This window comes from Hoplias malabaricus, chromosome 9 (genome assembly GCF_029633855.1).
Source record: "Hoplias malabaricus isolate fHopMal1 chromosome 9, fHopMal1.hap1, whole genome shotgun sequence".
Classification (NCBI taxonomy): domain Eukaryota; kingdom Metazoa; phylum Chordata; class Actinopteri; order Characiformes; family Erythrinidae; genus Hoplias; species Hoplias malabaricus.
Window position 1 is genome coordinate 1,343,751 of NC_089808.1, and position 15,313 is coordinate 1,359,063.

At 42.9% G+C, this 15,313-nt stretch overlaps 1 protein-coding gene across 1 annotated transcript; it reads right to left on the reverse strand.

Moving 5' to 3' along the window:
* Positions 1-9,829: 9,829 nt before the first annotated feature.
* On the reverse strand, positions 9,830-12,943 carry mrpl52 (mitochondrial ribosomal protein L52). Its single transcript, XM_066682060.1, has 5 exons — positions 12,864-12,943; positions 12,387-12,456; positions 11,315-11,382; positions 11,068-11,132; positions 9,830-9,999 (listed from the first exon to the last, which is right to left on the reverse strand). Exons 1-5 carry the CDS (start codon positions 12,895-12,897, stop codon positions 9,853-9,855), a joined length of 384 nt encoding a protein of 127 aa, XP_066538157.1. The 5' UTR covers positions 12,898-12,943; the 3' UTR covers positions 9,830-9,852.
* Positions 12,944-15,313: the final 2,370 nt, after the last annotated feature.

A 15,313-nucleotide genomic window follows, 5' to 3' on the forward strand; every position in this document is an offset into this window, starting at 1 on the left:
TACTACTGCTACTACTACTACAATTACTACTGCTACTGTTACTACTACTACTACAATTACTACAATTACTACTATTACTGCTACTATTACTACTGCTGCTGCTACTACTACTACAATTACTACTAATACTACTACTACTAGTACTACTACTACTACTACTAATAATAATAATAATAACCTATAACACCTTTGTTATTTTTGTTCTAAAAAACAGCTTCTCCATCCATCCATTATCTGTAGCCACTTATCCAATTCTAGGGTCGCGGGGGGTCCAGAGCCTACTTGGAATCATCGGGCGCAAGGCGGGAATACACCCTGGAGGGGACGCCAGTCCTTCACAGGGCAACACACACACACACATTCACTCACACACCCACACCTACGGACACTTTCGAGTCACCAATCCACCTGCAACGTGTGTTTTTGGACTGTGGGAGGAAACCGGAGCACCCGGAGGAAACCCACGCGGACACGGGGAGAACACACCAACTCCTCACAGACAGTCACCCGGAGCGGGAATCGAACCCACAACCTCCAGGCCCCTGGAGCTGTGTGACTGCGACACCTACCTGCTGCGCCACCGTGCCGCAAAAACAGCTTCTTTTGTTCTAAAATATAAAGACAGTTTGAAAAAGTATAAAATGTCACAGTATAATAAGTTGCAGCTTTTAGTCGCATAATTCATATAGATTTCAAAAGCAGATTTGTTAATACAATTAAATACAGGAAAACTACACTGTGACCCCTTTAATGACATCACCACAGGTTTGTGTTTTATTGCTATTAACCAGCTTCATCTCTTTGGCTGCTTTTCTGTGGGTCTTTTTCTCGTCCACAGCTGTTTGCTTCTGCTTTGTTGGCATAGTGTTAGTCAACAGTAAAACTGGACTTGAAAGTAGGCCATTCACTCTTCATCACTCACATTCAATCCACAATCAGACTGTTACGCACAACTGTGGACTCTCAGTTCTGTGTGTGTGTGTGTGTGTGCCCCTCTAACTTTGGCACACACTTACGCACACACAGAGGGCAGGAAGTCCTTTGCTGAATCAGAATGTTCAGCCCAAACCCAAACATTGTGGACCTATAACCTTAGCAGAGTCATATCCTCCACACACACAGCTCAAAGACTACAGAGACAGACCATACTGTTAACTAAACATATACAGCACCACATCACAGAGCTCTCTCTCTCTCTTTCTCTCTCTCTCTCTCTCTCTCTCTCTCTCTCTCCTTCCCTTCATGTCAAACTGCATGTCTTTCTGGAACAGCACATGTTTCAACTTAACTATTACCAAGTTTCTCCAGCATTGTGTATGAATTCTTTACAGCGCCCTCCTGCACTTTGTGTAGGGATGAGCTGGAGTGTCTTTTGTGAAGTTCAGCACCTGGTGTCAACAAGTCTTTAAGTGTTTAACTGTGAACAGATCCCCACAACAATGTTCCAACATCCTGTGTAAATCATACCTAAGAGAGAAGAGGCTGACAGCGCAGTAAATGGAGACTAACACAAAGTTACTGGTATAACCCCATTCCTCTGAATCATGAGTGAGGTGTGTTACTATGTGAAATGCCCTCTGCCTGACCAATCATTTGCGCTCAAGCCATAACTGAAACACACACAGCTTACTTTCATCTTACTTTCATACGGTGCATGTTTGGACTGGGCCATGGCACGTTGGATGGTTATGACCGCTTCTAGTGGCAGTTCCATCACATCACATTCCAGCTCTTATTGATCATCCCCACAGAGCCAGAAAGTAACCATTGGTTATAGGTGTGTAAACATATCCACACCTTACAACATGGGTGAAAAGAACAGTTTTCAGTGCATGTAAAAACCCACAAGGCAAGAACTATGAGGAACCCATAAGCCACTTCCCTAAAGGCAAGATGATCTTCTGTGAGCGAAGTGAACGCCTAAGGTTTTATCCTGTGTATTTACTGTATTGAATCAGCCTCCGGGATGAATTGAGCGACACAGGGGCTAGGAAGGCAACATTCTGCATACTGCCTTATGTGTTTTTTGTGGGCACATATAGGCCTTTATTATGAAGTCCCCTTTTTAGTCCCTTCACATCACAGATAACATAACGCCTTTGAAAGAGGTGACAACTGTTGACAAAATGGGTGACTCCCCAAATTCCAGAGGTGTTTTTCTGATGGGTTTAGGTGCCTTCTCAAATATGGCTTCTTTGGCCTGGTAGTGAGGCTGTGAGGGCAGCTCACCAGGTTGGTTAGTGAGCCCTGAGCATTCTTTATTTCTTTGCAGTCCACCTTCTTGCAGGCTATGGAAACAATCTTGACAATGAGGTACAAGCTCTCTAGTGCTCCTTAATGTAAAGCTCTTGTGTTGGCTAGCTTGCAGGCCACTGTATGGAGGCATGCAGTGATTGTGGCTTGTCTTAACATGTTAGCTGAGGAGGAGTTAGTTCACCTTAACACAAAGGTAGATCAACGTAAATAATTAACTAGTCACGGTAGCTGACGTTAATGTGTTATCTAGCAGTAGTCGATCACAGTAAAGTGTTATGGGAAGCTGTGGCGTAGTCGTTAAGGGCTTAGGACTGAAAGGTCACTGGATTGATTGTCACAGCCGGCAGGAAAATTGGGGGCAGTGGGAGTGAAAAAACAGCACTGTCCTCCTCCCTCAATCCACCAAACCCACAACTTCTCCCCAGGCACCAGGGATGGGTGTGTTCACAGCCCCTAGTGCACTAGTTAGTGTGTGTGTGTGTGTGTGTGTTAAATGCAGAAAACAAATTTTGTTGTATGTTGTACAATGACAAATAATTACACATAAATATATATAGTTTAGGGCGGCACGGTGGCACGGTGGAGCAGCAGGTAGGTGTCGCAGTCACATAGCTCCAGGGACCTGGAGGTTGTGGGTTTGAGTCTCGCTCCGGGTGACTGTCTGTGAGGTTTGTGGTGTGTTCTCCCTGTGTCTGCGTGGGTTTCCTCCGGGTGACTGTCTGTGAGGAGTGTGGTGTGTTCTGCCTGTGTCCGCGTGGGTTTCCTCCGGGTGACTGTCTGTGAGGAGTGTGGTGTGTTCTGCCTGTGTCCGCGTGGGTTTCCTCCGGGTGACTGTCTGTGAGGAGTGTGGTGTGTTCTCCCTGTGTCCGCGTGGGTTTCCTCCGGGTGACTGTCTGTGAGGAGTGTGGTGTGTTCTCCCTGTGTCCGCGTGGGTTTCCTCCGGGTGACTGTCTGTGAGGAGTGTGGTGTGTTCTCCCTGTGTCCGCGTGGGTTTCCTCCGGGTGACTGTCTGTGAGGAGTGTGGTGTGTTCTCCCTGTGTCCGCGTGGGTTTCCTCCGGGTGACTGTCTGTGAGGAGTGTGGTGTGTTCTCCCTGTGTCCGCGTGGGTTTCCTCCGGGTGACTGTCTGTGAGGAGTGTGGTGTGTTCTCCCTGTGTCCGCGTGGGTTTCCTCCGGGTGACTGTCTGTGAGGAGTGTGGTGTGTTCTCCCTGTGTCCGCGTGGGTTTCCTCCGGGTGACTATCTGTGAGGAGTGTGGTGTGTTCTCCCTGTGTCCGCGTGGATTTCCTCCGGGTGACTGTCTGTGAGGAGTGTGGTGTGTTCTCCCTGTGTCCGCGTGGGTTTCCTCCGGGTGACTGTCCGTGAGGAGTGTGGTGTGTTCTCCCCGTGTCCACGTGGGTTTCTTCCCGGTGCTCCGTTTTCCTCCCACGGTCCAAAAAAAAACCACTCGGTAGGTGGATTGGCGACTCAAAAGTGTTCGTGGGTGTGAGTGTGTGGGTAAGTGTGTGAGTGTGTGTTTTGCTCTGTAAAGGACTGGTGCCCCCTCCAGGGTGTATTCCTGCCTTGCGCCCAATGATTCCAGGTAGGCTCTGGACCCACCGCGACCCTGAACTGGATAAGCGGTTACAGACAATGGATGAATGAATAAATAACAAGTGAGAAGATGACAAGATTCTAGAGATTATTTTCATATCATTAATCTCTAAATGATCTAATATTTAAACGATTTAAGCCCACAGTATCTTACTGAACTTCTCTTAGCCTATCACCCATCACATACACTTCATTCATAGTTTGCCAATCTACTCTTAATCCCTCGCATTAGAAAAAACACTGCAGGAGGAAGGGCCTTTTCTCACAAACCTCCTCAACTCAGGAATAGCCTTCGGTTCAGGGCTCAGACACACTGTCAATATTTAAATCTAGATTGAAAATCTACCTTTTCACAAAGGGTTTTGGTTAATCAGCCATGTTCAGGTTACTCCTCTGCTTGAGTTATAGCTGGTTTTTACATATTATCACTATTTTGTATTTCATACTCTCTCCCGCTTGTTTGTTGTCCCTGGATGCTTCTTCCAGGGTGATTCCCTCCCTGCTTTACTCCCTCCCCCATGTCTGGTTTCATGCTTCAAGACACCCTGCCCATGTTGTTCCCCAGATGTTGTCCTGATCCAGCCCCGCCCCAATGCATCCTGTACAAGATCTTGGCCCTGCTTCACCTACAGTGATGTGCTTGGCCATGCAAGGATGCTGTCTTAGCCCGAACGGACTCTGCACCCGCTTTTACGCTCCCACAGAATCACTGACCACCTCCTGCTCCTTTTAACATGTTCCTCACTCATTTTCTACCTTCATATTACAAATAACTCGTTATCTCTGTCAGTTCACGGTGTCGACTAGAGGAGGATGGGTTCCCCCTTATGAGTCTTGGTTCCTTCCAAGGTTTCTGCCTCATGTGCTGAGGGAGTCACCCCTGGCTTGTTCATAGGAGGCTTGGATCTGGATTTCTGACAACTTCTTTTAGAAATAAAAGTCGGATCGACTGATATTATTGTTGCTCATCTTAAAACACAGAGCTGGCCAAGTTCCACCCCAATGTGAGAAGACCTGATGGTCTGCAGGGAAAGGATTAACAAGAATGACTGGCTCGGGAGTGTGAGCTCCTAGGTTATAGTAGTGATGTGTCTGTAAGTTACCCACCAGATATGGCCCCACTGGTTGGTCATGTAAAGGGTATTTACTATAATGAGATAACTAACGATTCATGAAAAAGGACAGCCTATATATAATAACACTGGAGGAGTGGGGCTGTACAAACCACTGGGTTTGGTTTGTGTGTGTCTGTGTATTTTTTTTTAATTTTATTTCTGAACCTCTCTGCATGCACTTTTTCTATCTTTCTATGTTCATTTTCTCTCGTTCTCTTCTTTCTCTCACCAGTGTGTTTTGACCCTCTCTCTGTCCTCCTCTCATTCCCCTTTTTCATTTTGGACCCCTGTATCCCCCCCTGTCCTGTTTTCTTTTCTCTTGTTTCCTGTCCCTTCTCTCTTGCACATGTGTTAATGGACTGCTCTCTTTCCTCCCACTGCCTCCTTCTGCACAATAAGCAACATCTGGGTCCTGTTCAGACCAAAACCAAAACAACATGAGCAGAGTGGGCAAAAGAAGGGAGGGGTGTAACAGCCCAAAAGTTTCCGTTCAGAAAACTTCAGAAGAAGAAAAAGAAATACAGTTTTTGAGTTGGGTTTTTTTAAAAGTCTGTATTTTTGTACTGGAAAATGAGCTGATTTAAAGTCTCTGACAAAAATACTTTGACAAACAGAGGGCCGCATACTGAAGGTGAGCTGTAGTATGGTTATATGGGGTTATATCAGTCAAGGTTGTCAGCTCTGCATATCTTTTACACTGAAAACATATGAGCAGGTGTAAAAACACATTTGTTGCATGTGTGCGGAGTTGAAAAAGAAAGTTTGCATGTAGGTCTGCTGAGTGTTAGGTATGTGTGGACTGGTGGGGAGATTTTCTGTTGTATTTGTGAGTTCCCCTCTTGTCCAAAAGTAAACAGTGCCATAGTGCTGACACAAAGTAGCGGAGCCCAATCCCCAGTCCAGTAAAACAGACCGGAGAGAAAAAAAATAGAGAAAGAATTCTGCGATTCAGCGACTAGAGCCATAATTATGGAGAGAGGCTGCTGAAATCAGCAGGAAGACGTGGGAGAATGTGTGTGCGTGTGTGTTTGAGACTGAAAAAAAGAACTAGGCCAGACAATCATCTAGACAATGATAAAGTGCATGTCTGAGACGTTTACTCTCTATGAAGATTATGATCACATATGAAGTGTATGATAACTACACAAACCCATAATGCTCTATCCATGCAAGAAGGTTCACGTCAGAAAATATTTCTGACACTAGTTATTATCCGTTTAATAATAGAAGGTGCTATATTACGCTTATTTCATGATTTAGTACTTCTAGAGTAAGGGCACTTGGCTGCACTGTGGCACCACAGAGACATCTTAATTACTTTTTCAGGCAAGAGTCAGGCCAAATCTTAAAACATTCCTCTCCAAAGTAATGTGATCCTTCACATATCTCACAACCGATGTAACCAAATAAACTAGCGTATCCTGAGGGGACTGCTTAAAGCTCTTTAAGTCACTTGACTGATTTGTTTTATTTACTCACCCTTTTGTTGGGATCAGTGCTCGAAACAGTACGAACTAATAAACCACAGTTAGCCCAAAATTACTAATATTAATCTGTTGCCTTTGACAAGACGTTAAAAGGTAATGGGTCACCATTTTTAATATCTCCTTCACATTCTATACCCACCTGATTGAAACTGAACTTTTCCTTAAATGGGTCATTGCACTGTGTGAAAGAGACCCATGACTCAAACCCCAGGCTCCCCATTCCAAACTGAATCCAACACCAGTAAACCAAAGGAAGTGCTACTGTGGTGATGTGGTGAAATAAGTATCTTACTGCATGTGGATGAACTGAAAGACATTTTGTATTTTCCAAATGACAGTTATAATGAAATGTATTTTTTTCCTAACGATTCCTAACGCAGAAGCTAATGCTTCGGTTCCTAACAAGTTATATGTTCATGCTTGTTGAAATGTAAAATATAGTTTGTTTGTCTATTTATTAAGTAAATAATGTTTTCATAATCTTTCCTTTCATTTTCTAACACAGTACAGTCAGTCTCGTGTCTATAAAATAACCATTTATACAACTGACAAAAAGTATATCCATTTATATGTATTTATCCAAAGCAATATATATATTTATTGGTACAGAAGTGATCATAGTGTGAGGTGTAAGCCAGTTTATGATTGTATGTTTTTGCAGACTGACAAACAAAACGCTACTGACTTGTTTTTGATCAGTATATCAGACTCTCTAGTGGGAGAAGAATACTAGCTAGCATCCAAAGTACACAGTATGCTAATCAATTTAGCTATTTCACGTGAATGGACTTAATTCTACTGTTTGAAAACCAGTGAAAATTATCCTTTGAGAAAACAGCAGGCGAAGTAGCTCTTAGAGAGGGTATAAGTGAGGTGTATCACAAAACCACGGCCTCCTCAGTTTCTCAGAATGAGGTGAGTGCAGGCAGGAGAGTAAAATGGCGACTGTGCAGGACTGGCGCTTTAAAATGGTGTAACACTGCAACCTGCTGGATAAAACGGTCACGTCGTGCGCCTCAGATTCCATTTACATTAATAATGTAGTAGGCTACGGTTCTGAATACGTAATATTTTCCATCCAGCTTGCCAATTGCCTAATAAAAATGACTATTGGAGCTCTGGGTATGTAATTTTATGTAGGTCCTGTTTCTGAAATATCTGCTTCTCTGTTCCACTCCAAGTGGCAGGTTCCAGGACACTGAGGGTGATTCATTCGGAATAAGCGTCTGAACGGGATGGAACATCAAGACACATCAAAAATTACAAAGCACTAAAGAAAGCGTTATAATTATACAGTTATAAAACTTTATCTCAAAATGTGAATCTCAGGTGCCAATGTTTCTTCTTAAGATGAACGTGTACAGGATGTTTGATAATAAACATACAAAAACCTGTAAAGCCAATTATTCACTTTATACATCATCCTTAAGTTTGATGTGGTTTTCAGATAGTGGCACTAAGTTCCAGAGGTCCACTAGGGACCTGAAGTGTGTGGCCAGCATGGCTACCATCACCAACAGGGCTCATGAAGCACATTGGCAAGATTATAGCACCACCAACGTACATGTACCTCTGGAAGAAATTTCAGGGCCATCATAATCAAACACGGAGACAGCTTCCTCCACAGAGCAGTTCACTCCCATGAAATTGTTCACCACAATGCAGCTTTTGTTAAAACACTCTAGAAGAGATCAGGATCGATTGGCCTTGCTCTGGGTGGGTAACACAGCACACTCTAAAATCACTGCCGTGGTACTGACAATATTTGTCACGGAAGAGGAACATATCTGCCCCTCTATGGGTCCTTAAAAATTGCCATGAAGTTACCCCCACCAACCCACTCCCTTTGCAGAGGAAAAAAAAAGGACTGCAGTCTGTAATTATAGAACTACAAAAGTAGAAATAAGGAAGTAGCAATAGATTTCACATTTTCACACATTTTACCAAGTAATTCCTACTTACACTAATTTAGATTCTGACAGTTCCATAATTATTATACATTTTCAGACTGCAGTGAGAAGAGTCCACTGTGAGCTCCATTTTGAAGGTATCAAAATATGCCAGTGATTGGGTCAGAGCCTTGAACACAGCGGAGACTTTATATTTTAAATAGAACTTTGACGCTAATATCTCCACTCAGTAAAGTGTTGCATGCAGATGTCTTTAAATTGTAATCGATTCTCTCATTGCTTTAATTTATATATAAAGGGTTCTGATTTCTTATGTAGAAAGATTTACAATGATCCTATCATGATGTAGCTTAATGCATAATACATTTTTTAACTTTATAATCAGTTGAACTATTTATTGTCTAATGGCTTTTTACATTTAAAATATATAATGTTAGATTATAAAATGTTTCCCCATATTTACTTGTTATAGTATTTAGCTGCTCAACAGCTTTGGCCCTCCATTATAGAGTTTTCAATTTGACACGTCTGGTCTCATTTAGCCCCCAGACTCTTACACTATGCAGCCATGCTATTGTAATCCATGCATGCATGAATGTACAGTGACATTGACTTACAGACAAAGGCAAGGCCTTCCCAAAAAAAGATGTCTAGACGGCAGTATATTGCTCCAAAATTTTTTATGTGTCTTTCAGCATTAGTAGTGTTTTCACAGATCATGCCACGTGCTTTAACACCAAGATGTATGATCCCTGACGTCGTTAGCCCAGAGGATTCAGCTTTCATGTGTGAAACCACAGGACACATTTTTCATTTTGTCAGTCCATCTCGAAGAGTTCAGACCCAGAGAATATGGCGTGTGTTTCTGAATCCTGTTTACCTATGGTCTCTTCTTTGCACAAGTTTTAGCTTGCATTTGCCAATGCAACGTCAAACTATGTTCACCGAAAGTGTTTCTGAGCCCATGAAGTGATTTCTATTACAGACTTGTGTCTGTTTTAATGTAGTGCCACCTGAAGGCCCAAAAATCATAGCCAGCCAATATTGGTGCTGGGCTTTTTTTAATGCTCACTCTAGATTCTCTTAATCTTTTAACAGTAGTAATATACACACAGAATAGTGAATCCCCATCTTTGCTTTTGAAAGTCCTCATGGGATGCTGTTTTTAAATCTGAATCATATCACTGTCCTGTTGCCAATTAACCTTTTTTTGTTGTTGCATTACACAATGTTACCAGTGTTTTGCTGGAACCAATATTCGGAACGTGCACATATTCTTCACATTTGAAAATTTGAAATACCCTTTGTTCTTTTTTTAAATTAAATAAAGTGTGTGTTAACAACTTCACATTTTTGCGTTCTGTTTTGTTTACATTCTGTAGAGCATCCCAACTTTTCTGGCAAAGTTGGAATTTGAGAATAAAGCACCAGTTCCTAACCATAAAACATCACTAAAATACACAAAATATGTTTATTTTTGATTAAGGCATTGTTTATTGCTTGTTCTTTAATAACATGTGTCCTTTAGGTTTAAGCATATTAGATTTTATCTGCTCTTTTGCTCTTTCTTCTTCCTCCTTTTTTGCCCTCCACCTCTCCATTCCTTGGTCCACCTCTGCATTCAGATACACTGCCCTCCTCTGTCAGGGACAGAAATAAATAGCATGTAGGGTGGGCTGTAAATATATTTAATTTGCAATTGTGATTATGAAAGAATGTTTTTAATAGTATGTTTTAAAGTCTAGACTGGGCTAATATATGTGACTGTTTTAATGTGTTTTTGTGTGGGCTTCCTCCCACACTAGATAGGTAGATAGGAGACTCAAAAGCATCCATAAGTGTGAGTGTGTGTCGCCCAGTGAAGGACTGGCGCCTCCTCCAGGGTGTGTTCCTGCCTTGTGCCCAGTGATTCCGGGTAGGCTCCAAACCCACCTGACCTTGAACTGGATAAGTGGTTACAGACAATAAATTAATTAATTAATATATTCTGGGTCATAGGAGTTGGTGTGTTCTCCCTGTGTCTGCGTGGGTTTCGTCCGGGTGACTGTCTGTGAGGAGTGTGGTGTGTTCTCCCTGTGTCTGTGTGGGTTTCCTCCGGGTGACTGTCTGTGAGGAGTTTGGTGTGTTCTCTCTGTGTCTGTGTGGGTTTCCTCCGGGTGCTCCAGTTTCTTCCCACGGTCCAAAAACACACGTTGGTATGTGGATTGGCGACTCAAAAGTGTCCGTAGGTGTGAGTGTGTGAATGAATGTGTGAGCGTGTGTTCCCCTCTGAAGGACTGGCGCCCCCTCCAGGGTGTATTCCTGCCTTGCACCCAATGATTCCAGGTAGGCTCAGGACCCACCGTGACCCTGAACTGGATAAGGGCTACAGATAATGAATGAATGAATGAATTCTGGGTCTTTCCTCCCACTTTTATGTCTTAAAAACCTTTTGGGGATAATGCTGTTTTACTTCACAGTTATGACACAAATACACAGGACAGTGAGCTGTCAGATTCCCATATCTCCAAATATAAAAGCCTTTTTTATTGTTCTCAATCACAATATATGCTTTAAAATGTAAATGTTTACTGAGTCCCTCCTGAATGAAATGAGAGGCATGGGGAATATTGATTTAACTCACTGTATTTGAATGTAGTGGCCACGTAGCAGAAGGCAAAAATGTTTTTTCTAGTAAAAGAGAAATGCAGAACACATTTAAAACTTACAGCAAATTCTTCTCGCTCTTTCTTCCTCCTGACCTGTCCTTTTAATGGGGGTGCAGGCCTGCCATCTACAGAAAAATACAAACACACAAGACAGTTAAATACAGGCACATTTGAGAATGCAGGTTCCTGGGTTTGCTTCATGTCAATTTTTCCCACAAGGTTAGACCTGAGCATAAAGCCTTCAATGACTACACTTAGTCAGTGTAGTTTTTACTATCAGTCTCTTCTCACATACAATAGCTCTCACCTGCGAATGACCAGTCGGGAAGATCTGTCAATGGACCATATTCTGAACCGGTCCAGGACAAACCGTTCCTGCACAACACAACACAGAAGACATTCATTCACACAATCATAAACTCTTAGCATACTTGGTACTGTAAGACTCCGCAGTACATTGGATTATCCTTATTAAAATTATCACATCATTCATTTTTTTATCTGCAACCCCTATCCAGTTCAGGGTCACAGTGGGTCCAGAGCCTACCTGGAATCATTGGGCGCAAGGCGGGAATACACCCTGGAGGGGGCGTCAGTCCTTCACAGGGCGACACACACTCACACATTCACTCACACCTACGGACACTTTTGAGTCGCCAATCCACCTACCAACAAGGAAATCCACGCAGACACAGGGAGAATACACCACACTCCTCACAGACAGACACCCGAAGGAAACCCACGCAGACACAGGGAGAACACACCACACTCCTCACAGACAGTCACCCGAAGGAAATCCACGCAGACACAGGGAGAACACACCACACTCCTCACAGACAGTCACCCGGAGGAAACCCACGCAGACACAGGGAGAACACACCACACTCCTCACAGACAGTCACCCGGAGGAAACCCACGCAGACACAGGGAGAACACACCACACTTCTCACAGACAGTCACCCGAAGGAAACCCACGGAGACACAGGGAGAACACACCACACTCCTCACAGACAGTCACCCGGAGGAAACCCACGCAGACACAGGGAGAACACACCACACTCCTCACAGACAGTCACCCGAAGGAAACCCACGCAGACACAGAGAGAACACACCACACTCCTCACAGACAGTCACCCGAAGGAAACCCACGCAGACACAGAGAGAACACACCACACTCCTCACAGATAGTCACCCGGAGGAAACCCACGCAGACACAGGGAGAACACACCACACTCCTCACAGGCAGTCACCCGGAGCGGGACTTGAACCCACAACCTACAGGTCCCTGGAACTGTGTGGGTCCCTACCTGCTGCGACACCGTGCCCCCCAAAATTATATTTAAAAATATATATTATATTAAAAATAAGACAATACGTACTCCAGTCTCCATTTCTTTCCAGCAAGCGCTACACACGAAGAGGAGAACGGCCTTCCAGTCTGTCTCAGCGCTTTAGAAACAAACAAAAACGTCCAAAAGTCATAACACTGATTTTATCTACATTTTAAACACAAACCTACAACAACAAAACTCAGTCTCAGCTTTAGACAAGAACAGGACAATTAAATAAGGTTCTTATTACAAATTTTCGCTCCGCCTTAAATGGTGTCGAGGTTACATTACCTTACATTTCCATTTAGCACCAACACAGATCTACTACACCATTTAAGATGGAACAGAAAGATCCACTCGGGATCAGGTTCAGTTTGAGGGAAATCTCGTAAAAAACGGAAGCTTGTAACATCAACAAACCGTTAATTGAGAGTCTGGAGTTTTAACGGACCTAGAAAAATCGCCAGATTTAAAGCAACATTAACTAGCTACGCAGAAATAAACATTACAAAAACAATCCCTCACCCAAGCAGCAGATTATCCTCAAGGGCGCTGCCATTTTAAAATATCTACGGCTAGCAGGAAGGACAAACGTAACGCGTTTTTTTAATAACACGCAGGTGTATTGTTGCACCACTAGATGGGACTCTAAACTCGTGTCTACACGCTCCTACCCTTATTCACTTGTGGCTGAGGAATTCCTCCCTGTTCATTCATTCATTCGTTCCTTTGTTCGCACTTCGCACCCCGAGTAATTCACTCACTCAGACACTTACAAACACACTCACATTCACTCACTCAGTCACATAACAGTCAGCACAAGGGCAATGTTCATATACTCACTCACATCTAAGGACTTCTCAACAAGGGGAGGCTGTTGTGATTTGTACGAGTGACACTTTTGAACAGAAATTCGTAACACTGAGGTTTGAGATACAATTTGAAATCTGCAGTCACAAATTAATTACAAACTTTGCAGATAATACAAGCAGAAATCTGATTAGTTTGGCTATTGCTGATAAAATAATAATAATAATAATAATGCTGTAAAACAATGTAACTGGTTTTCACAGAAACCTGGTCCACCACGTGACTCAAAAGTGTCCGTAGGTGTGAATGTGTGAGTGTGTGTCGCCCTGTGAAGGACTGGCGCCCCCTCCAGGGTGTATTCCCGCCTTGCGCCCAATGATTCCAGGTAGGCTCTGGACTCACCGCGACTCTGAACCGGATAAGGGTTACAGATAATGAATGAATGAATGAATGAATGAATGAATGAATGAATGAATGGTCCACCACGGTGCTGTTAATTCTGACCATGCTAACAAACAGGACTATAAGAAATGTGAGGGAGTGAATGATCCACCTACACTGCCTTCAAAATCTGGCCAAACTGTAGTACCTTAGCAAGTAGGATTTTATACAGATTTTATACAAAAAGACCCTAGACCCACGTGTCGTCCTCCATTAGAAAACTACTTCACTGAACACAGCCTAATGTCTTTTAAACGTAAACAGCCATCAAAGGAGAATAGTTTGCACATATTATGTATTATCATGCTTTAAACATATATATATTTGTGTACACAACACATTAAATATGAATAAATTAATGATATATTGTAATAACAGTGAATATCAATGTTATTAATGTGTTTGTGTGTTTGTTTTGATTTATTTATGTACTTTTTGTACTGGTCACACCTTATGCACTGACACTAATTCTTCTGAACTATAATATTTACTTCTAAACTATGTTATAAAGTACATTAAATGGTATCTGTTAGTAGTGTGTTAATGATGGATATGCATCATGTGACTTAGAATAATCCAGAGATTTGGAAAGAGCTGGAACTGAAACTGTGCTCCATTTTAACTTCCATTTCACTAAAGTTACAAAAGTAAGTTATGCCACATATTCTGTCTTTTTTTTCCTAATTGAGTGCTGCTGAGATTCAGGAGTGATTTTCAGAGCAGAGACGTGTTGTGAAGCTCCTGAGCGGCCTGTAACCTTCCTTTTGCATACTTCCTCTCAAATTCTTGCTGTGTATCTAGCCGTGCAGTGCTGACTTAGTGCTAAAATATGCCCCCTCTCTCTCTCTCTCTCTGTGTGTGTGTGTGTGTGTGCTTGGGTGTATCTGTGTGTCCTCTGTGTTTACTTGTATTTTAGTGTATGTCCTGTGTATCTCTTCTGTGCTGTGTGTGTGTGACTCTCCTGTGTAATACTGTATTTGTCTATCCTCTGTGTTAGTTTTTGTTTACGTGTCTGTATAAATCTCACTTGTTTCTGTGTATTATCAGTGTGTATTTCTAGTTTGTCTGTGCAGTGTCTGCGTATATTCTTTAAGTGTATTCAAGTCTTACATGTGTGTATGTCTATCTCCAATGTATCTGTGTCTGTATATCTCATGTATGTCAGCTTGTATCTCGTGTTTGTGTATATGTTCTGTGTTTATGTGCCTTCCTGGGTCGGTGTAAGTCTTGTATGTGTGTATATATCTCCTAGGTGTTTGTGTGTATTCAATGTGTGTTATGTGTATTGTGTGTGTAGCCTATATAGAGTGTTTGTCTGTGTGTGTCGTGTAGGTTTTTTGTGTATATTTGGTGATTGTGTGTATCCCCTGGGTTGGTGTGTGTCTGTGATGCTGTTGCTTGGTGTTTGTGTGTCTGCGTGTATATTCTGTGAGTATTTCTTTGTGTGTGTGTGTGTGTGTGATCTCCAACAAGTTCCCACTCGCTGATTACGCGCCTCTGGAGGGAGAGGCAGGACACGCACGCGCTGCTGTTAACCGCAGGAGAAGGGGCTTCGGGGTACGAAAAACGACCTGCATGAAAAAACACGAGCATTGCCTTCGTACAGCCGTGTGTGTCGGTCATACACCAAACGACACGTTCTGGTGGTGCAGTGCCCATCACTTAATAAGAAGTCACTGCACTTTTTGCTTCCCAACGTATAATTAACGCATGTGACCAGTGCT